Source organism: Lynx canadensis, chromosome C2 (genome assembly GCF_007474595.2).
Source record: "Lynx canadensis isolate LIC74 chromosome C2, mLynCan4.pri.v2, whole genome shotgun sequence".
In the NCBI taxonomy this organism is placed as follows: domain Eukaryota; kingdom Metazoa; phylum Chordata; class Mammalia; order Carnivora; family Felidae; genus Lynx; species Lynx canadensis.
The window spans coordinates 45,656,753-45,678,701 of record NC_044311.2 but is presented as its reverse complement, the minus strand read 5'-3'; the positions used below and the strand labels follow the sequence as shown (position 1 = coordinate 45,678,701).

The 21,949-nt window shown below is 42.2% G+C and overlaps 1 protein-coding gene across 1 annotated transcript in view; it reads right to left on the bottom strand.

Moving 5' to 3' along the window:
* The window catches only part of MED12L (mediator complex subunit 12L), a 338,860-nt gene that overhangs the window by 303,657 nt on the left and 13,254 nt on the right, over positions 1-21,949 (bottom strand). Inside the window, 1 exon segment of the mRNA XM_030330501.1 lies at positions 2,929-3,033. Coding sequence (XP_030186361.1) covers positions 2,929-3,033 — 105 coding nt within the window.

Below are 21,949 nucleotides of genomic sequence, written 5' to 3'. Positions count from 1 at the left end.
TCAAGCCCCGCGTCAGGCTCTGTGCTGACAGCTCAGAGCCTGGAGCCTGTTTCAGATTCTGTGTCTCCCTCTCTCTCTGACCCTCCCCCGCTCATGCTCTGTCTCTAAAATAAATAAACGTTAAAAAATAAATAAAAATTAAAATTAAAAAAAAGAAAAATTTTATGACAACAATGACTCTATATCCTTAATGAAAATTAATCTAAGGACAAAAAGTATTACAGGAAAATTATAAATTTTACATAGTAACTTTGTCGTTGGAATAACATTGGTATAGTCTATTCTAGAACTTTTTTATGTGTATTTTAAGACAGAGTAAATAAATACATTGAATTTACTGAAAGCCAGGGTTCTCACTTTGGGAGAAGAGAGAGATAAAGATGGAACATAAAACAGGAAAAACCCTGTGATATTGCATGAGAACTGGTGGATGGATGCAAGGAAGGAAAGAAAAAGGAGAGAAGGGAAGAAACAAATCTATGTGTTGTTTCCCATCTCTGTCCACTGAAATGACCAACACGTTATGATACTCTAGTAGCAATCAGCATGCCAAGCATCCAGATCTGGTCTGGGCACAGAAAGAACATGAACCTAAAATACATTATTATATCAAAAGTGAGGAAATGCTCAAAGAATGATGGAGGTGTCAAAAGCACCCAAGAAACAGGTTAAAGGTGCTCTCCCCCCACAAAGTAAGAGACAATTTAAACACCAAAATGAGAAAAGATGACACATCAAATATTAAGAGTCCAAGGTTCAAAGTGATACTAAAATATGGGCTCAGTGGGTGGGAAATGCAACTCTTGATCTTTGTGAGTTACAGCCCCACGTTGGGAGTGGAGATTACTTTTAAAAAAGAAGGAAGGGGCGCCTGGGTGGCACAGTCTGTTAAGCGTCCGACTTCAGCCAGGTCACGATCTGGCGGTCCGTGAGTTCGAGCCCCGCGTCGGGCTCTGGGCTGATGGCTCGGAGCCTGGAGCCTGTTTCCGATTCTGTGTCTCCCTCTCTCTCTGCCCCTCCCCCGTTCATGCTCTGTCTCTCTCTGTCCCAAAAAAATAAATAAATGTTTGGAAAGAAGGAAAGAAGGAAAGAAGGAAAGAAGGAAAGAAGGAAGGAAGGAAGGAAGGAAGGAAGGAAGGAAGGAAGGAAGGAAGGAAGGGTGTGTTTGGGGCTCCGGGAGAAAGAAAGGAAGAAAGGAAGGAAGAAAGGAAGGAAGAAAGGAAGGAAGAAAGGAAGGAAGAAAGGAAGGAAGAAAGGAAGGAAGAAAGGAAGGAAGAAGGAAGGAAGGAAGGAAGGAAGAAAGGAAGAAGAAGAAAGGAAGAAAGGAAGAAAGGAAGAAAGGAAGAAAGGAAGAAAGGAAGAAAGGAAGAAAGGAAGAAAGGAAGAAAGGAAGAAAGGAAGAAAGGAAGAAAGAAAGAAAGAAAGAAAGAAAGAAAGAAAGAAAGAAAGAAAGAAGAAGAGGGGCGCCTGGGTGGCTCAGTCAGTTAAGTGTCCGACTTCAGCTTAGGTCACAATCTCTCGGTCAGTGAGTTCGAGCCCTGTGTCGGGCTCTGGGCTGATGGCTCAGAGCCTGGAGCCTGCTTCCGATTCTGTGTCTCCCTCTCTCTCTGTCCCTCCCCCATTCGTGCTCTGTCTCAAAAATAAATAAACGTTAAAAAAAATTTTTTTTTAAATAAAAAAGGGGAGGGGAGGGGAGGGGAGGGGAGGGGAGGGGAGGGGAGGGGAGGGGAGGGGAGGGAAGAAAAATGGAAGTGTTTGGGGCTCCGGGCTGGCTCAGTCGGTAGTGCAGGCTCTCTCTTAATCTCAGGGTGGCGAGTTGAAGCCCCACGTTGGGCGTGGAACCTACTTAAAAAAATAAAATAAAACAATAAAAAATAAAGAGCAGGGTGCCTGGGTGGCTCAGTCGGTTGAGTGTCCGACTTCAGCTCGGGTCGTGATCTCACGGTTCATGAATTCGAGCCCCCACAGCTCTGTCAGCACAGAGTCTGCCTCGGATCCTCTGTCCCCTTCTCTGTCTCCCTCAAAAATAAACAAACATTAAAATAATAGTAATAATAAATAAAAATAAATTCTAAAATGAGATGTCCATTTACACAAGAATGGCAATAATGTATGAGAAAAGACAATTGGAAAACCTGCATTTTGCAACTGCCAGCAAAATGAATCATTCAGCAAGCATCATGAACTGATGATAAAATCACACGATGAAATTTTATTGAAGAACAGCATATTCACTTGGTCTCAAACTATCACCCGAAAGAGTCTACAACAAGGAAAAGATAACTACTTTTACAATATAAAGAGAAGACACCACCTTTGGTGCTCAAACCCAGTACAACCAGTAATGGGCAAACTGACATTGTATGACTTCTGATATACAATATAGTCTTCTTACCAAAAATATTTAACCTGAAACTTATCATGAAAAACAATCAGACAAATCCAAAATATAGGACTAGAATATAAGACAAATGTATCTTTTTTTAATGTTTTATTTATTTTTGAGAGAGTGTAAGTGGGGAAGGGGCCGAGAGAGGGGCAGAGGTTCTGAAATGGGCTCTGTGCTCACAAACTCATAAAGTGAGATCGTGACCTGAGCTGAAGTCAGATGCTCAACCCACTGAGCCACCCAGGTGCCCCTGGACAGCACTCTTCTAAAATGGCAACTCTGAAATCCCCCAAAAAACCACCACCATGAGAAAAGGTGGAGCGCAATCCTGTACCAGGTTACAATAGACTGAAAGGACAGGACAACCAAATGCAATGCACGATTCCTAACTGGGTCCTACAGCAGGACAGTATGCAAGATATCCTGGGGAATCCTGAATATGGATTGTGGTTTAAATAACACTAATTAATCAACATTAACTATCACGAGTGTCACACACACTTTTTCAGAAGGTTTAGGAAATAGACAATTTGCATTACCTTTGATGGGTTAATTACAATATTTCTGGCTGAGCCATGTTCATCTCCAGTAAAGGCTGGCTGATTGTTGAAACCTTGTTTCACATTCACAGCAGTAAGTTCATCCTGGTCAAGAAAAAGTATCAATTAATCAGAAGGACATAAAAACTCCAACTTAACCCGATCCACTGCAGCCTAATGACCGACTACACTATACTCTGGAAAAGAGAACTGTTGAACACACATCAAAGAGAGAGCAGAAATTCAAAGTTTAAAACCAGTACACAAACATACAGAGAATGATGAAGTAAATGTGGCAAAATATTAACAACTGTTAACTTTAGGTAGAGGGTACGTGGGTGTTCATGACACTCTTCTCTTAATTATTCTGTAAGTTTAAAATGTTTTAACTAACAAGTTAGGAAAAGAAAAAAATGAGCAAAAACCCTCCCCACATGCAGAAAACATAAAATCCCAGAATCTGTATACTGGAATTGTTTCTAGAGACCCTATAGTTGGGCTCTCCCTTCCCTGCCAGCCCCTATGCACATCTCTATTTTATGTTCAAGAAAAATGGCTCACTCCACTTACCTAAGACCCCATAGCAAGTTAAAGACAGAAATAAAGGGTTCATAGGCACAAGCTTTATAATAAACACAACACCATGACCAGCAACATGTGAAGGAAGTTTAGGGCTTGCAAAATTCTTCCGTACATGTTGGCTCACTTGATGATATTTACCAATTCTAAGGTAAACGGTAAGTAAGGATCTTCAGGCCCATTTATAAACAAGAAGAATGAGGCTCCCTAAGCTAGCACAGTAACTGGACAGAGCCAGCACTGAAATGCTGTCTCCTCAACCCAAGGCTAGGAAGAGAAATCTCCACGACTCCATGCCACCAAAGTACTAATGCCATATGAAAATGTTGTCTAAAAATATGTAGCTACAACTCATACTCTCCTTAAAAACATCTCCTACTGGATATAGGAAAAATATTCTTCCCAAGGTCACATCAGAAATAGCCCAAGGCTTTAAAAAAAAAAAAAGAGAGAGAGAGAGAGAGAGAGAGAGAGAAGGAGGAGAAGAATACAACCACCACCTTATCCAGCCCAAATCATTGAGCTATGGAACTAAATCAGAGTTCCTAAAATATAGACTTGAAAGAGTAAAGGGGAAAAGTTGAGTAAATGAAGCTACCTTCTCTTCCCCTCACTCTAAACGAAGAAAAGTTCTTAGTTAACTGTTGGGGTAATGCTAGCCATAGCACAAAAATGAGAACATATACTTAACATATACTCCATAATTGCTGCAAGTAGAAAATGAAAAAAAAAAAAAAAAACTGATCAAAGTCACTGCTGTGATGAAGCAGAAAGCCTTAGGACAAAATAGTTTATGACATATAAGCACCTGAAAGGTCAGCCTGGCTGAGAGCCGAGGTCCCCTGGAGACATGCCATGGAACTTTACTTAATTGTGTATATACTCTACCTAACATCTTGGCAAGCCACTGTTTTGGCAAGCTTTCAAAAGACCCCACTACAGGAAGTTTAGCTCTATGATAATCAGGTCTCCTCCAAGCACGAAGGTCACTGAAATCGTGACCTGCACAGAAAATGAGTTGCATACACCTATCAACACTGAGTCTCAAACTGCTCCCATTTGTTCAAACTAATTATTTGAAAATCTAGGGCAAAACTACATAATGCATATTATAAGTCAGAAAGGCGTCAGTCAACTTAAAGCGAGTGCACTAACAAAATTTCTATGGTCTCAGAGTCTATGAAAGAAGGGGGACAAATGGGGTCAGAAAGGAAATGGGATGAGAAAAATGAATTTTTATCTTTGATTTACCATCAGAGTATTACAAGAAACATTAATTGAGTAACAGCATATGTTTTTACTAGAAACACATCTGGCTTAATCAAGAAGAAATGTGTGAGGCTTTCAGGACCAGTTAGTTCCATTTAAGGCCGCTTCGCATTCTATTCTAAAGGTACACAGACTCAGCTGCTCACCGTACTTGACTGCTAACTGCTAGCCTGGAGAGATAGGTTCTGCAAACATACGCATGCGTGCACACGTACACACACTCCTCAGAAGAAAAAGAACATGGAACCGTGGTTACTTGTTGGTCAACCGCATCAGATTTTCCTCACACTAAGATCCACACAGGTACTGCTGGAAGCCTTGAGTTCTGAGAACATTTTATCTTGTATTCCAAGTGGCACAAAAACACTTCCAGAACCTTCATCACTACCAATGTCCTCTCCGAGTCAGGGCCCCCATTAATCTCATGCTTGGACATACCAATGGCTCCTAACTGGTCTCCTTGCTTCTACGACTGCCCCCTGGAAGCCTTTTTCAACACAGCAGCCACAGGGAGCTTTTTAAAACTTCAGGAAGACTATGTTACTCCTGCTCAAAAGCCGCATTAACTCCCCAACTCTGGGTATAAGCAAAGACCCTACGATGTCCCACAAGTCCCTAATGCTATTCCCTTTCTGACCTCATTCCTCACCACACTTGCCTTAGCTGACTCGACTCCAACCACACTGGTCTTCTTGCAGCTCTTCAAGCAGGCCTGCTGGATGGCCTCTAGCCTCAGGGCCACTGTGCTGTCTGTTCCCTCAGCCTGCATGGCTTTCCCTGGTATCCACACGGTCAACTCTATAACCACCTACGGCTTTGCTCAAATTTTTATATTCTCAACCAGGAATCGGATGACCCTATTTAAAATTGGAACTGCTCACCCTGTCCTCTTCATCCCCAGCATTCCTAATCAGCCAACAATCCATAGCACTCACCACTTAAAATGTCCTGTAATTTACTTACAGTGTGTACTGTCTGTCTCCCCCACCACCAGGAAGGTCCCTGAGACCAAGAGTCTTTATTTTGTTCACAGAGACATGTCAAGCACATAGAGCAGTGCCTGGCACAGAGAGCACACATAGGAATTCAATAAATATTTGTTGAAACAGTAAGTAAGTGAGGGGCACCTGGCTGATTCAGTCAGTAGACTGACTTTTTATCTCAGGGTCGTTAGTTCAAGCCCCATGCTAGGCATGGAGCCTACTTTAAAGAAGAAAAAGAAAAGGAAAGGGGCCTCGGGGTGGCTCAGCTGGTTGAGCGACTTCTGAACTCCACTCAGATCATGATCTCCTGGGTTTGTGGGCTCGAGCCCTGCATCAGGCTCCTCATGCTGACAGTGGGGACCTGTGTGGAATTCTTTCTCTCTTCTTCTCTCTCTGCCCCTCCTGCATGTGCTCCCTCTCTCTCAAAATAAACAAACTTTAAAAAAGGAATCAATTCTGAGGGTACATGTCTCTTAAAAAAAAAAAAAAAAAGAAAGAATAAATGAATGACAACCTGATTTGAACAATTAACTTAATGAGTATATTCTGAATCACTATTCTTTCACTTTGGGGCCCATAATTCTATTTGTATTTATGATAGATCTACCTCATCACCCAGAGCAGTGGCTCTCATGCATCAAACTCACTGCACCATCCCGAAAAAGAATTATTTTATAACACCCTTTTTCTGAATCTGAAATGAAATTCATAAACAATAACTATCCGGTACCAGTATATATATTTTTTAACAAATCAATATAATGCCCTCATTCTAAAAAGAATTTTTAAGTAAGTTATGATAACATAGGTATTTGAATATGCACACGTATACAACACAAGACCTTCACTACTCAAAGCAAGGTCCACTGGCCAGAAGCCAGCAGGAGTGCCATCAGCTAGGGCTTGTTAGAAATGCAAAATCTCGGGGTGCCTGGGTGGCTCAGTCAGTTAAGCATCCAACTGTTGGTTTAGGCTCAGGTCTTGATCTGAGTTTGTGGGTTTGAGCCCCACATCAGGCTCGCTCCGACAGCTCTGACAGCTTGGAGCCCGATTGGGCCTCCCTCTCTCTCTCCCTGCCCCTCTGCCCCTCCCTGTTTGCACACGTACACTCTCTCTCAAAATACACAAAAAAATAAAAATAAATAAATAAACGTGAAATCTCAATCACAATGCAAATGCAAATCCCCCATCACAATCTGTATTGCAACAAATTCCCAGGTAATTCATGGGCACCTTAAACTTTGAGAAATGAGGCCCTAGGAGTCATGAATAAATTGTTGTATTTGTTCCTATCCCTAGAATCCCTACAATGCAGTAAATACAAATGCAGATATCACACATGTTCTATTGTCATTTCAAATGGTCAGGAACAGCATGATACAACTTTTCAGAAGAAGTGAAAACTCTTGGTAAAGTTTCAAACTAATAAAACAGAATTCCCAAATTTATTAAAATGCAATGTTATATTCCTCAGAAACTCAGGGTATATTAAATGTATATTAAAATCATGCAAAAAAAAATACTTTGAGATCATATGTAAACAGAGTCCCACCTGGAATAGAGAGGGGGGAAAAATAACAAGATTTAGATGGTCCAGTAGCACATCTGACAGCCCAGTGGGATGCAACTGTCCCTTAAGCCTCACTGTCCACATTAAGGATATCTAGCACACCTGGCCCTGCCCACTAAATGGTCATAGCTCTCCAACGGTAGTAACAACCAACACTGCCCCCACCGGGTTCCACAACCCTTCCATTGGGGACCAAAGACAGAGAAGGGCTGACTTTACCCTTTAGAGGCCTGCTTCTGCAAAGAGGACTTGGAGGCTCTAGGTTTAGGAAACACTGAGCTTCACATTGTCAAGGGTCAGCAAGAGCCCAGCCCCTGCTGCGACATCACAAGGGGCTGTCCTCTTCCAGCTCTCTACGCACCTTCCTAGCGCTGGGAGATGTGGCTACAGGTGGAGATGATGCTATGGGAGGAAGGCTAAATGGAAATACATACAAGAGAGCAGTAGGTGAGAGCCCAGAGTCTGCGATCGCACTGTCCAAATTTGAACCTCCAGCTCCTGTAAGAGTGGCTCTAAGCAACCTTTGCAACTGTTCCTGCCCCTCAGTTTCCTCAACTGTAAGAGAGAGATAATAATAGTTTCCACTCTTATCTCCACATCCCAGTTGAAGGAAATAAAGCAGAGAGGTTAACTAGCCCAAGATCATACAGTGGTAAACAACTCCAAAGAATCCATGGTTTCTGACCACCATACTATATGAAATGGTCAGCAATTAGTATTACTTCTGTTTTTGTCCTATTTCTGGTTCAGGAAAGTGGTAACCTAAAGCTCCAGGAAGCACTCAAGTGTACAAAATGTCTATTTAGGAAGCTAAAAAGACCTGGCCTTGAGGTGGTTCTGAAATATTTGCGTACATCAGAATACCACGGGTTTTAACACAGCTTCCTGGGCCTCATCCCCAGAATTTCCAATTCAGTAGGCCTGGGGTGGGGCCTGAAAATCTGAATTTCTAACAACATATGAATGAAGTATGCAAATCCAGGGACCACACATAAAGAGAACCACTGACATAAAGATTTGGAGTTTGTGGCTTCTAGAAAACCAGGGCTCCCATGCCCAGCATCAGTGCTGCAGTCACCATCAGGAGGAGGAAACTATACATCCAAAAAAGGCTGGTCCGAATTCTCTACCACATCTCCCTTGCCCTACTACAAAGGTGCAAATACAAAGCAATACACACACACACACACACACACACACACACACACACACACATACACACACACGTATAGGTATAGGTATAGGTATATGTGTATGTATATAAAGAAACTAGTGCATAAAGCTTTCTCTTTCACTCTTTCGCTTCTCACAGACCCAAAACAAATAAAAACACCAAGGCCACCGTATACTCAATTACATCAGGATGCAAACAGCCAAAACAGAAGCTGTGTTTAAGGTTTACTGACAGAAAACTTTAGGTCCCCTAAGGGAAAGGGAGTAAAAGCCCAAAGCATCACAACCAAAATATGCACGCTGGTAGTTTACTTCCTAAAGTTTCTGAAAAGCGTGAAAGTCAATGGCAAGAATTTAAACAATGAGTTAAAAGTCAATTTCAAATTCTAGAGTGTTTATTATTGTTTAGCCAGTATTTCTCAAACTCTGCTCATGCACCAACACACCTCTTTCAAAGAAAAAATATTCTCTCTGACCTGAGAATGTCTGCAGACCCCAAATGGGGAAAATGGGTTAGGACATGGATACTTAATGGCATTAGGCAGCAAGAAGAGACACAGAACAAGAAGTAATGTGTGTTACATGAACTCAAACAACAAACTTCTATGACACTTTGCTCTGAAGGCCTTTGCCAAATCTAATCAGAAAAAAGTAGAAGGGAGAGAGTCCAGATTTTGGAAAGCATGCCTCTACAATCCCCATGCCAGAAGCTGTATGGGACACAAATAGCTTCCTCTTGCACTAGCCTTGAACCTCTTCAAAGATTTTTCTAAATAAGAAGGTAACAAAATTCTAACAATGGTTCTTACTGAGATTTAAGCTTCTTCTGCTACACCTCGTCAATGATTTATAATAGAAGCATCAGCTGCTACTTTGTCTATGTGCAAGGTGAGACAACTAAAACCCCAAAACCTTAGGGGCACACCCAACCATTAATCAGGGTCTCATTCTTATGCCTACATTCTGGGCACTGGCAGCAGAGCTACTCTTTTCCAGTAAAAGGACTCCTTATTAAAAGGTTGAAAAATTTCACATTGTACCACACGGGGAATAAAAGAAAAAAAAAAAAAGTACTTGTAGTTAACCATTGGGGAGAGGGGGACAACTATGCATTCAGAGAGTTTTTTAAATGTATTTATTTATTTATTATCAACAGCATCAAGGGCAAAATACTGCATATGCAGACCAATGTTTATATGTGAGACCTCATATTTACTCAGCCAAGAGACGATGCTGGCTGAGAATATAAATTCACAGTCCTCACCTGGTGGCCTAGGGCAGCACTGCATCAGACCAAGGTACATATGAATTTCAACAGGCTCAACACAGAACCGGTCCGAACGTAGCCTCAACATGGAGAAAGGCAGACTCTCAACCTCTTGTCCTAGGTTTCTACTAAAATAATAAGCCTTAAAGCAATTTCAGGGAGACAGGCACCCAGAAACAAACAGAAACAAAATCCTAGAAATTGTCCCACATTCATATGGAAGACCAGGATTCACTCTGTACCTTTGCATTCTATACTGACACACAAACCAGATCTTCAAGGCGTTGGGTGAACTCTGAACGCACCCATAAATTTCACACATTTACCTTGAACTTCATAGAATAATCTTATTTTTTGGATCACTTTCAGAGAATCTTTTAATTTCAATAAAATGCTTTATTGGGAAAGTGAAAATATTTTGATACTAGTTTGTAAACTGGTTAAGCTCTTTCTCAAGAAAAAAACAATAAAGGTCAATTTTCAATGATCATTTCAAAGGCAGAAAATAAATGCAGACAAACACTTACACAGATGCACACATACACACAAGCACACACATACTTAACCTCCTCCAGACTTCTCCTCTAACCCACAGAACGTGTGCACACATGCCCTGTTTAGTCATCTACTCGTGTTGAACACACTAACTCAATGAGTGTTCAATGAACTGGGAAGAAATGTCCACCCGGAATAATACCACAGAAGTAGAAAAAAGTCCCTCTATGCGCTAGTCAGGCAGACTGTGTTCGCTATGATCTTACCCAAACAAACAAAACCTTAAAACACAGCTTTCTAACTATTTTTCCTAGCCTTGTACAACTCTCCTGAAAAAAGCATTCTCTCAGACCCCTGAGGATGTCTGGGCACCCCATTTTGAGAAACAAGGCTGTTATAATCTCCAGCATGGGTGTACTTAATGGTCTTTGGGTAACACCTAGAGTTAGCAGGTATAAATGGCCCAAAAGAACAGGGATTGATCTTCCTACCCTCATGCCTCATTCCTAACCGATTCTACTCAGAATTCTCTCAAAACATGTCTCACATTCACTCCTTCCTTTAAAATACTACAGTTCCCTCTCTAAACTGTGGCTGCTATCACAGTGGGTCCTGGCCACTGCTTCTCACATATTTCCCTTCCTGTCTAGACTTTTACCTGAATCCATCCTGCCCACTGGCCCCCTGATGAATCTTCCCGAAACAAGTTTTCTTATCTGCCCTCCACTATGCAAAAGCCTCCAAAGGCTCTCTACTTTTTTTTTCTTCTGTTCCCCAGAACGGGCTAAAGAATAAAAGCATGTAACACGAGATTCTACAAACCCACAGTAGCATCCATGGGGCTTCTCTCCACTGAACTCGGGCCCCAAATCAAAACACAATTACCTTACACAGGCATTAAATGCCATAAACAATCAAGTTCCACTTCTCAGTCCCACTTCCATCCTGAGCATCAAAATCACACGGATTTGAGTTTGAATGCAGAGCCCTTACCTGTGATTGGGAACGAGGTAAGCGACCTCTCTATACCTCAGTTGCTTTGTTTGAAATGCAGCAAGAATAACTCACAGGGTTGAGGTTATATAAGATAAAACGTACAAAGAGTTTAGCACAGTGCCTGGCCCATATTAAGTGCTCTATAAATGGTGGCTACTGTTAGAAAAACTTACAGCTATATTTTATTTTTATATTTTAAGTCATTTAATCTACTTGACTATTATATTCCTTCCCACATACGTCATCTTTTCAGCCTCTAAGCCTTACATAATGCCATTCCCATCCCCTGGAGTACATTATCATGAAATCTTCTGCCTTCTTCAAACCACAACTCAGGGCTCCCCTTCACTCAATCAACAAATAAACTGAGCTAAGTACTGGGGGTCCCAAAGTGAGCAAATTACAAGTGATAAATGCCCCAAGGAGAAGCATTACCTGCTCAGAACACACATTATAGCAGCTTCACAGTCTGAGAAGTCAGGCAAGAATTCCCTGAAGTGGTCTTTGAGCGGAGTTCTCCTGAGAAGTAGGAGTTAACTAAGAGGAAGACTTTATAATGGTGAGGTTGACATTTTGCATAAAGTGATACAATATTAGCTCTAAGACTGAAAAGTTAGGGATGTATATTGTACTTCCTAAAGAAATCACATGCACACACCAAAAAAACAAAAACAAAAACAACACAATGTAAGGTGGTATAACTAAAATATCAATAGGTAAATTAGAAGAAACTGTTTAATAACCCAAAAGACAGCAGGAGACACAGAAAAAAACAAATAGTAAAATGTGATATCTAAATCCAACCATATCAAGTTTTATTAAATAATTAAATGTTAATAGACTGCGATTCCAGTTAAAGGAGAGATATTGTCAGAATGGATAAAAAAGCAAAATCCTATGGAAACAGCCAAGTATCCATCAACCGATAGGTGGATAAAGTGGCAAATATATATAGATAGATATGTGTGTGTGCACACGCACACATGTGTATAATGGAGTATTACTCAGCCATAAAAAAGAATGAAATCTTGCCATTTGCAACAACATGGATGGGAGCTAGAGAGTATTATCCTAAGTGAAATTAGTCAGAGAAAGACAAATACATGATTTCACTAATGTGGAATCAAAGTAACAAATGAGCAAAGGGGGATAAAAAAGGAGAGGCAAACCAACACACAGACTCGTAACTATAGAGAGCAAACTGATGGTTACTAGAAGGGAGGTGGATGGGAAGACAGGTTAAATAGCTGATGGGGATTAAGGAGTGCATTTGTATCGAAGTGTTGAATCACTCTGAGTTTTTGGTTGTGAGTTCAAGCCCCACATTGGGCATAGAGTTTACATCATCATCATCATCATCATTTTTAAATAAATAAATTATAAAGGTAAATTGACAGTAAATGGATGGGAAAGATATCAACAGTGCAAACAACAAGCCTAAGAGTGCTGGAGTAGCTATATTAATATTGGACAAAGTAGACTTCAGTGCTCCCGGATGGCTCAGTGGGTTGAGTATCCGACTCTTGATTTTGGCTCAGGTCATGATCTCAAGATCCCTGAGATCAAGCCCCATGTAATGCTGTGCACTGACAGGGCCAAGGAGGCTTGGGATTCTCTGCTCTCTCTCTGCTGGCTCACAAGAGTGGAGTCTCTTTCAAAATAAACAAACATTTAAAAAAAAAAGACTTCATGGGGCGCCTGGGTGGTTTAGTCGGTTGAGCGTCCGACTTTGGCTCAGGTCATGATCTCACAGCTTGTGGGTTCGAGCCCCGTGTCGGGCTCTGTGCTGATGGCTCAGAGCCTGGAGCCTGCTTTGGACTCTGTGTCTCCTCTCTCTGCCCCTCCCCCACATGTGCTCTATCAAAATTGAATAAATGTAAAAAATAAATAAATAAAAGACTTCGAGATAAAGAGCGTTATCAAAGATAAAGGAGGACAACTCACAATGATAAAAGGGTCAATTTATAAGGAAGGCAAAGCAATCTCGAGCATACAGGTACCTAAAAAGAGGGACAGGAAGAGCATGTATAAATAGACTGCAGGGTTGAGAAAATCAGAGAAAGAAGGCTATCATAGCAGGAGCAGAAGGGACTCAGGTGTGACTTGAGGTTAAGCAATGGGTGAGGACAGACTACACAGGATATTATGAACCAAGTGAAGACCTTCTATCTTTATCACAAGAATAGTAAAGGGTTTTATGTAGAGAGGTAAAGTCATACAACTTGAATAAATCTGCAGTGTGGTCAAGTGACTGGAGTTGGGTCAGATTAAATGGGAGGCTGCAGCAAGGGGATGGGAACTAGTCAGCAGGCCCTCCTAAGAGTTGGGACATCAGGAGCGCCTGGGTGGCTCAGTCAGTTAAGTGTCCGACTTCAGCTCAGGTCATGATCTTGTGGTTTGTGAGTTCGAGCCCCGCATTGGGCTCTGTGCTGACAGCTCAGAGCCTGGAGCCTGTTTCAGATTCTGTCTTTCTCTCTCTCTCTCTCTCTCTGCCCCTCCCCCACTCACACTCTGTCTCTCTCAAAAATGAATAAAAGTTAAAAAATTGAAAAAAGAAAGAAAATTTGTTTAAAAAAAAAGAAAAGAGTTGGGACATCAGATGACAGTAGCTAGGACCAAGATGGTGGTGATGAGAGGTAGAGAGAGGGGAAATATAAAGGGCTATTTAGGAGGGCTACTCAACAGGGCTTTTATTGAAGTGTTAGATGGAATGACAGAGTGAGGTTGTCAAGAAAGAATATCACCCAGATTTCTGGAATGGTAATATCTCTTAAAATAGTATAAGCAGTGTTGGGGTGGGGGGGGGGGGAGAGGGAAGAGCTGGAAAGAAGAGGAGCAGATTACAAGTTTTGTTTTGTTTTTATATGGGGAGAGAGAGAGAGAGCAGGGGAGGGGGTAGAGAGAAAAGGAGAGAAAATCCCAAGCAGGTTCTGTGGTGTCAGCACAGAGCCCAACGAGGGACTCAAACCCACCAACTGTGACATCTTCTCCTGAGCCGAAATCAAGAGTCGACGCTTAACCTGACTGAGCCACCCGGGCACCCCCACAAGTTTAGTTTTAAACATAAGTTTGCGGTAGCAAACAGAACAAAATGTTTTTACAGGCACTTAAATATACAAGTCTAGAGTGCAGAGAAGTCTTGGCTGGCATTGTAAAGTTTGAGTTGTCTGAAATATAGGTAGTTCCCGAAACCTGCAATGGCTGAGATAACCTATGGAGAGGGTAAAGTGAGAAAAGACAAGAATCTAGGACAGACCCCACAGAATATCCAGTATTGATTTAATGGCTGGGTAAGAGAGGAAAAGTCTTCAAGGAGACTGAGATGGCACAGGCCAGAGAAGAGAAAAGGAAACTGAGAGTGCTTTACCTCAGAAGCTGAGAAGACATTGCTTCACCAACAGAGAGCTCAATAGGAGTAAGTGCTACTGGGAACGTGGCTATCACTTGTGACCTCAGTGAGGCGTGTCTCAGTGGAATGACGAAGGCAAAAGAAGCCAGACTGGAAGGAGCAGAGGAAGAAGTATGCAGTGAAGGAGACGGCACACGGGATGCTTTTGGAAAAGTTTGGAGAAAGAGGAGAGAAATGGGAAAATGGACCCATGAGGTAGAGGGAGATCTACGATGGGTGGGTCTCGTGCATGTTTTCATAGCACCAGAAAAAATCCACCAAAGGAAATGGTTGAAGATAACAGAAGAAAAGGGAGAGATGGCTGATGGCTTGAGGTTCCTGAGAAAACAGAAAGGGACACCTAGGACCTCCTTAGCCAAGACCCAAAAGACAAAAATCTAGTACCAGACCAACTGGGGATGTACAGAGGAGGATCTAGATAGACACACTGTTTATACATTGACTTGTGTACCCCAAAAGATATGTCAGTCCTAAACCCTACACCTGGGATTATGGCATTATTTGGAAATAGGATCTTTGCAGTTATAATTAAGGTCACAATGAAGTAGGGTAGGCCCTAATCCAATATGGCTGGTGTCCTTATAGGAGAAAAGACGTAGAGGGAAGAAAGAGGCAGAGAAGAGCTAGGGGCTATAACACAGCAATGCCTGAGGCTACTAAAAGCTGGACAAGGCAAAGAACTATCCTCCCCTAGAGGCTTCTAGGTGTGACCCCGCCAAGAGGAGGATTCCCAACCTCCAGGAGAATAAGTGTCCAGTTTTAAGCCATCCAGTCTGTGATACGTTGTGAGGGGAGCCCTAGGAAACTAAACACACCGGTAGGGAAGGTAGGTGGGGAAGCTCTGCTCTATCCCTCACAGCAAGACTACCCTCCAACATCAGGACACAGGAGAGGAAACCACTGTAGAGTCTACGATAGCTGAAAAAAGCAGCATCACTTGGCTCTATGTAAGTGGACACCCCGGCTGTCCCCCATCCCGCACCACAGAAATAGGGGCTGATTAATTTAGATCTCCTCTGAGTAAGGTGTCACATGATGCCTGTGTGAGAAAAAAAAAAAAGGGGGGGGGGGGGGGGGGGGGATCCCCCATTGCAGCCCATTGCAGCCATAATGCCACTAGCCTCCTGAAGAGGGCCAAAGGAGGAGCCAAACTGACTTAAGGGATGCAAGACTCCCCTAAAAGGCAACCTAGCACTTCCTCCACTCTCACCAATGTCTCCAACACCAGGGCCACATTTGCATCAAAGCCGCATCTGAAACTCAGCTCTTTACCTCCACCCTCATCTACATTGCTATTAATATTTACCCCATCCAAACCACACCTGCAGGCCATCAATCAGTAACTATGGGGACCCACAAGAAATCAAAGACTAGGAGCTCAACACAAAACAGCAAATCCTTCACACCTGTACACAGTAGCAGGCAAAAAGAGTACAAAAGAAAATCATGGCAATAATACTACCACTCCCTGGCCATTAAGTAGCACATTCATGTTGATCTTCATAAACCAGTGGCTTAGGCAGGATAGGTCCTCATTTTATAAGGTGAGAACTTGAGGCCAAAAGGTGGACAGAAGTGAAATGCTTAAGTGGCCACGTGAGGACCAGGTCCTGGTAGGGGCAATGTGTTCCCCAAGACAATGACATCTTTGAGAACAGTGTGGTTCCAACAAACCTAAATTGGAAGGAATCCAGGCTCCCTTTTCTGTGAAATGGACATATCTCCACCGACCTCACATGCCTGTTGTAAAGAATAGGTGACAATCACGTCACTCAGCAGGGTAACACTTGAATCATTTGTATGGCCAGCACGTATAGGCCCAAATCATACACATGACCAGGTACTCAGTAACTTGCCAATGAACTGGATGGAAATATCCACCAAGGATGATGTGTTGAACACATGCAGTTCTCAAAGGTGTGGATTCCCCATGATGAAAGCCCTCCCCCTCCCCATAAGTGCCCTAGTAAGGCAGTCCCTCCCCATTTTAAAGTGGGAGAGTCTTTGATTCAAATTGTATCTAAATATACTTAGCATTTACTCCACTCTTATCTAAATAATTGTATCCATTAATTCACATTCAAATCACATTCAAATGTACGTCATCTTCCAATATCAAACACCTGTATGTAACTCTCAAATTCTGTAAGAAAACTGCCTGAGAAAAACACTTGAACTTTTAGATTTGCATAATCATAAAGGAGAAAAGAGGACTTGAGGTGTCCAGTAGTTTATCCCACCCAAAATTGTATTGAAGCCAGCCTCAAAAGGTAGTTTTGCCTTTAGAGCCCCCATTGCTCAGGTAAGTCACAATCCCATGCAGTTCTTACACTGTGATCACATCTCCAGTAAACTCTTCCTGTAAATCCTATTTTTCACTTAGCACTGAGTCTGCCTCCCACTGTGCTAGGTGACTTGAGGGCAGAGAACATAACACAAGTCATGGTTTCTGTCCTCTGAAGTTAACCAGCCAGTGAAGTGATTCACACTTACCCCCTAACCTGACCCTTTTTGTTTATCATTCTACCCCACACCTAATGACATCCCCGACCCCATGCTAGGCACACACCTATAGGAAGGAGTGTTGTGCAATTTCTACCAAATGAATTGCTAATCCATAAAGAAAAGCTTCCCAGGTCATAGGGATAAATTGGGTATAGGAAAAATCAAAGGGACACTGCACATCACCGTTCTTTCTGCCTCAAAAAGAAGGGAGAGAGACTGGGAGTTTCTCTTTGTTGTTGGTAATGGTGGCAATTTTGTCCATTTGTTTTAGGTCAATTACTGGGAAAAAGAGAGGCTAACCTGCTATTTTGAGCCAAGTAAACAAATGTCCCTGGGTCCACCTCTGAAAATGTTGTCTGAAAGTTAACCTCTGTTAATCTCTCTCAGCCTCCACCCTTTTTATTTTCAGGAGGATTACTCATTCCCACTTCTTCCAAGGAGCCTAGCCAACCTTCCAAGCAATTCTGGTGATTAACCACCACTAAAGTAGCCCAGGAGGAGGTGAACAACAGGTAACAAAGGCAAGATTTAAAGCACGGGACAGGTAGTATATAAACCACAGCTCCACAGGTCCTTTTAGTAAACCAGTTCAAGCCTGAAGTCAAAGGGTGAATGGGTAAGGGAGTCTGAATATTCACTACACTTGGCAATCAAGTAATTCTAGATATCCATCATATGTATCACTAAAGACAGCACAAAACTGTCACTTTGAGGTCCTCCAGCAACAGGACCTACCATCGTAGCTGAACAGTGTGCAAGAAATCTGAGTGTTTTCCACATTCCTCTCATTTCTTTTGACCAATTTGTCACCAACTGCCAATTCTTCTTCTCCAGTCCTATTTAAAGCCCTGATCAGTGGGGCTCTTTTTACTTCATGCTTTGGTTACTACAGCCACCTCCCTCGCAGCCTCCCCGACTCCCACCAGATTTATTAGGCATGAGCTAGTGAGATAAATCTGACAGCAGGACCGTGTGAGCTCCTCACCAACCCCCCCACCCCCACCCCCACCTGCCAGGTCTCCAAGACTGATCTTCAGAGGCACTAACCCTCTCTTCCTCTGTACCTCAATACTCATCCCACCTTCAGCTTTTTCTTATGAAAGGGTGCAACCTGTCCCCATTCATTCACATCCTGCCCTTCACACCCTGCTCCCTCCACTGAAACCTCCAAGCATTCCAATCCTCTCTTTTCTGAACTCATGCAGCATTTTTAGCCTCACTATATATAGATAATAGTTTTACACCATGGGCTCAGAAGTCCAGCTCCCAACTCCATCATTATGCAGCTAACCAACCTCAAGCAAGTTAAGTAAGCCCACCTCCCACCCAATGCCTCAGTTTCTTCATCTATAAGAAGATTAACAATACCCACCTCAGAGGGGTTTGTGAGGCTGGCATAAAACCAAATCTGTAAAGCACTCAGGATAACCAACACAATCAACACTAGCTATCATGATATAATGTGGTACTTTATACACCCCACTGAATATATGGATTATTCCTCGATTTTACAATAAATTCATACACCCGTCATTTTCAAATGTTTTATGTGGGTCAGTGAACCAGACATTAATTTCTTTTTTTAAAATATTTATTGGAGATTATTTATTTGAGAGAGACAGAGACAGTGTGGGTGGGGGAGAGGCAGAGAGAAGAGGAGATAGAGAATCCCAAGCAGGCTCCATCCACACTGTCAGCACGGAGCCCGGTGTGGGGTCCGAACTCACAAACCGTGAGATCATGACCTGAGCCAAAACCAAGAGTCGGATGGATGCTTAACTGACTGAGCCTCCCAGGAGCCCCCAGATGTTAATTTCTTGAGCAGTGCTATTCAGTGTGGTCCATAGCTGTTACTGGCCCTCAAAAAGAAAGATGCAAAAACTAAAAGTGTTTGGAAAATTTTACAGCAATTTGACATTGCCTCTACATTCAAGCTGTATTTTTCTAGTAATTCATTTTAATCATATTTCTATCAGTCTGCAACAGATTGAAAATTAATTAAAAAAAAAAACTGGTCCCTCAACACAGATATTTTGAGAAGCACTGTTCTAGAGGGGACAGAAGCAGACTTCTATTTCTTTTCTACACCCCCACATCACCTAGCACAGTGGGAGGTATATATCAAGTACTAAGTAAATGAAAATATAATTTCAAAAACATTTTGATTACTTAATAATGACTTAAAAGCAGATTTCATGTGAGTAGTCAAAATGTAAATAGTATCTCCAATTCATAAAGAATCTTTTTTTCAAGAGGGAGCTGACATTTAGTCTAAAACTGACCAAGGAGTAAAAACAGCTCTGACCCCAAAAGTATTTTCCATACTGCCAACACAGCACTGTGTGAAGCTTTAAAAGAAAAAAGAAAAAGAAAAAGAAAAACAAAAATGGGTGCCTGGATGTCTCGGTCAGTTGAGCATCCGACTCTTGATTTTGGCTCAGGTCATGATCCTAGGGTTTTGGGACAGAGCCCCGCATGGGGCTCGGGGCTCTGGGCTCCGGGCGTGGAGCCTGCTTGGGATTCTATCTCCCCCGCTCTGCCCCTACCCTGCTCGCACATGCTCACATGCTCATTCCCTCTCTAAAAAATAAATAAAATAGAATAAATAAAAACAAAAACAACTGAGTTATGTCAATACTAATCTTCCTCACAGAACTCAGGAGAAAGGTAAATTATTTAGCAATGCCTTGGACATAATTTTGATAGGGCCTCCATGCTTCTACGTAAACCAGTATCTTAGCAAAAAAAAATCCCAATGACACTTCAGACAAAATACATTTTTATTAGTTCTTCACTGTTGCCAATGCCTCAAATGGTCCTAATCTCAACAACCTCATTAGATTAATCCATGAATGAAATGGCTGGAAGAGGAAAGCAGCAAATTCTACCAAATTTTAATTGACAATAAGGCAGCATTTGCATAGCTAAACTGTGGCATGCTGGATGTGGGTTGAAGGCTAAGTTTGTTCCTGCTGAGGAAAATCTTCGCACATTAAAACTGACTCTGAAAATGCCTGTAGAAAATTCAGGATAAACAGCAAGCCCCAGATAAGTCCTGCCTCCTTTCCTTTCTCAGAGGCAGTAATCTGTAACACCACGCATAAGGTGTCCCTCCCCTTGGGACCTCAATCCCCTGGCCCCAGGACAAAGTCCGTCTCACTCAGCAGATACCCCTCTCTCTCCGGTAGTTTCAAGATCTACTTCTCTCTCAATCTCCCAAAAAATCTATAGGCATGTTCAGCTTATTGACTGAATATACTCTCACCTTAGTGAACTATTTGCAATTGACCTGAAGATCATGTCCTATTTCCCATCTCTGTGCCTTTCCTCATACCATCTGCCCAGAAGGCCTTGTCATCCGGAAAACACCCCCATTCCTTGAAGACTTCTAATCCCTCACAAAAACTGACCCCTCCCTCATTTGTTGCCACCACCCCACTAAAACTTTCTGTGACTTTGCCACCCAGTGTACAGGAGTATCACCCCTCCAAAGTCCCTCAAGGGTAGAAACCATGTCTTACACTTCCTGGTATCCCCATGCCCTGTACCAGGCTTCTAATAACCATTGGCTGAATAATGACTGTCTGGTTTGCCAGATCCTGTCAAGACATAGGTATTTAACTTTTACCATACACCAGACCCTCTCCTGACTTCTGGAGATGGGGGGGTGGGGAACGGACATGGTCCCTGCTTCATGGAACTTCTACTGGTTGGGAGACAGAGCAGATAAGAAACAAATCAAACACAAATGGCATTGAGTGTTGAGGAGAAAACAAGCACTTCTCAGTGATGAAGAGAATAAGGCAACCAGACAGCAGAAAGCACATGTGCAAAGGTCGTGAGGTGAGAAACTGCTAAACTAAGAGGCCACCAACATAGCTGGAACCTCACCCTATGTTACCTCTCCCCTTGGGCCACCCATCACTCCATACCCATCTCCTTAACAAGTGCCCTCTTCAGGATGTACAGCCCTGAAAAGTTCCATCCTAAGCCCGCTTCTCCATCTCTGCACACTCAACAGGTAATCGCAGCCATGACTTGAAATATCTACACACATAACACACCCAAATCCGTAATTCCAGCTTCAGCTACTATACATTTCAACCTGGAATCCCAAGAGTTCTCTCAAACTGAAAACATTCAGAAATGCTCTCATTCTCTCCACCCCCACCTTCACCACCCTTGGAAAAAAAATAAACAAGTTCTTTTGTTTCCTATGGCATGATGGCTTTGGGACCACCATCGATCGACTTACCCAACTGTGTGAGCCAGTGGACTCCAGGTTCAAGTCCTCTGTGGTTCCCAAGAACTTCCCAACTACACATCCACGTGAGGCCTAATCTCCTTCATATCTTTCAACACAACATATTATAAAAGACTGAATGGAGAACTAGATTTGAGAATCTAGGCATTAAAGAGATTTGCAAAAAACGTAAAAGTTACTGCAGTAACAGTTACTTTACTGTAACTGTAACAAGTTACTGTTCATAAAAAACATTTTAACAAGATGCTGGTTTATTATTGCAGTTAAATGGATATATATTTTTTAAATTTTTCAGTTTTAATTTCTAATAAAGTAAATTTCAAGTATATCCTACACAAACAAAAGCTCTATGGGATTCTCAATAATGTTTAAGGTTATAAAGGGACCCTAAGATCAGAAAGTGCGGGAACCACTAATCTAAGCTAAAAATGCTGGTATATTCTTGTACTCCTATCTTTTACCTCACACATCCACTTTATCGATTCTGCCACCGAAATGATCTCTTAAATCC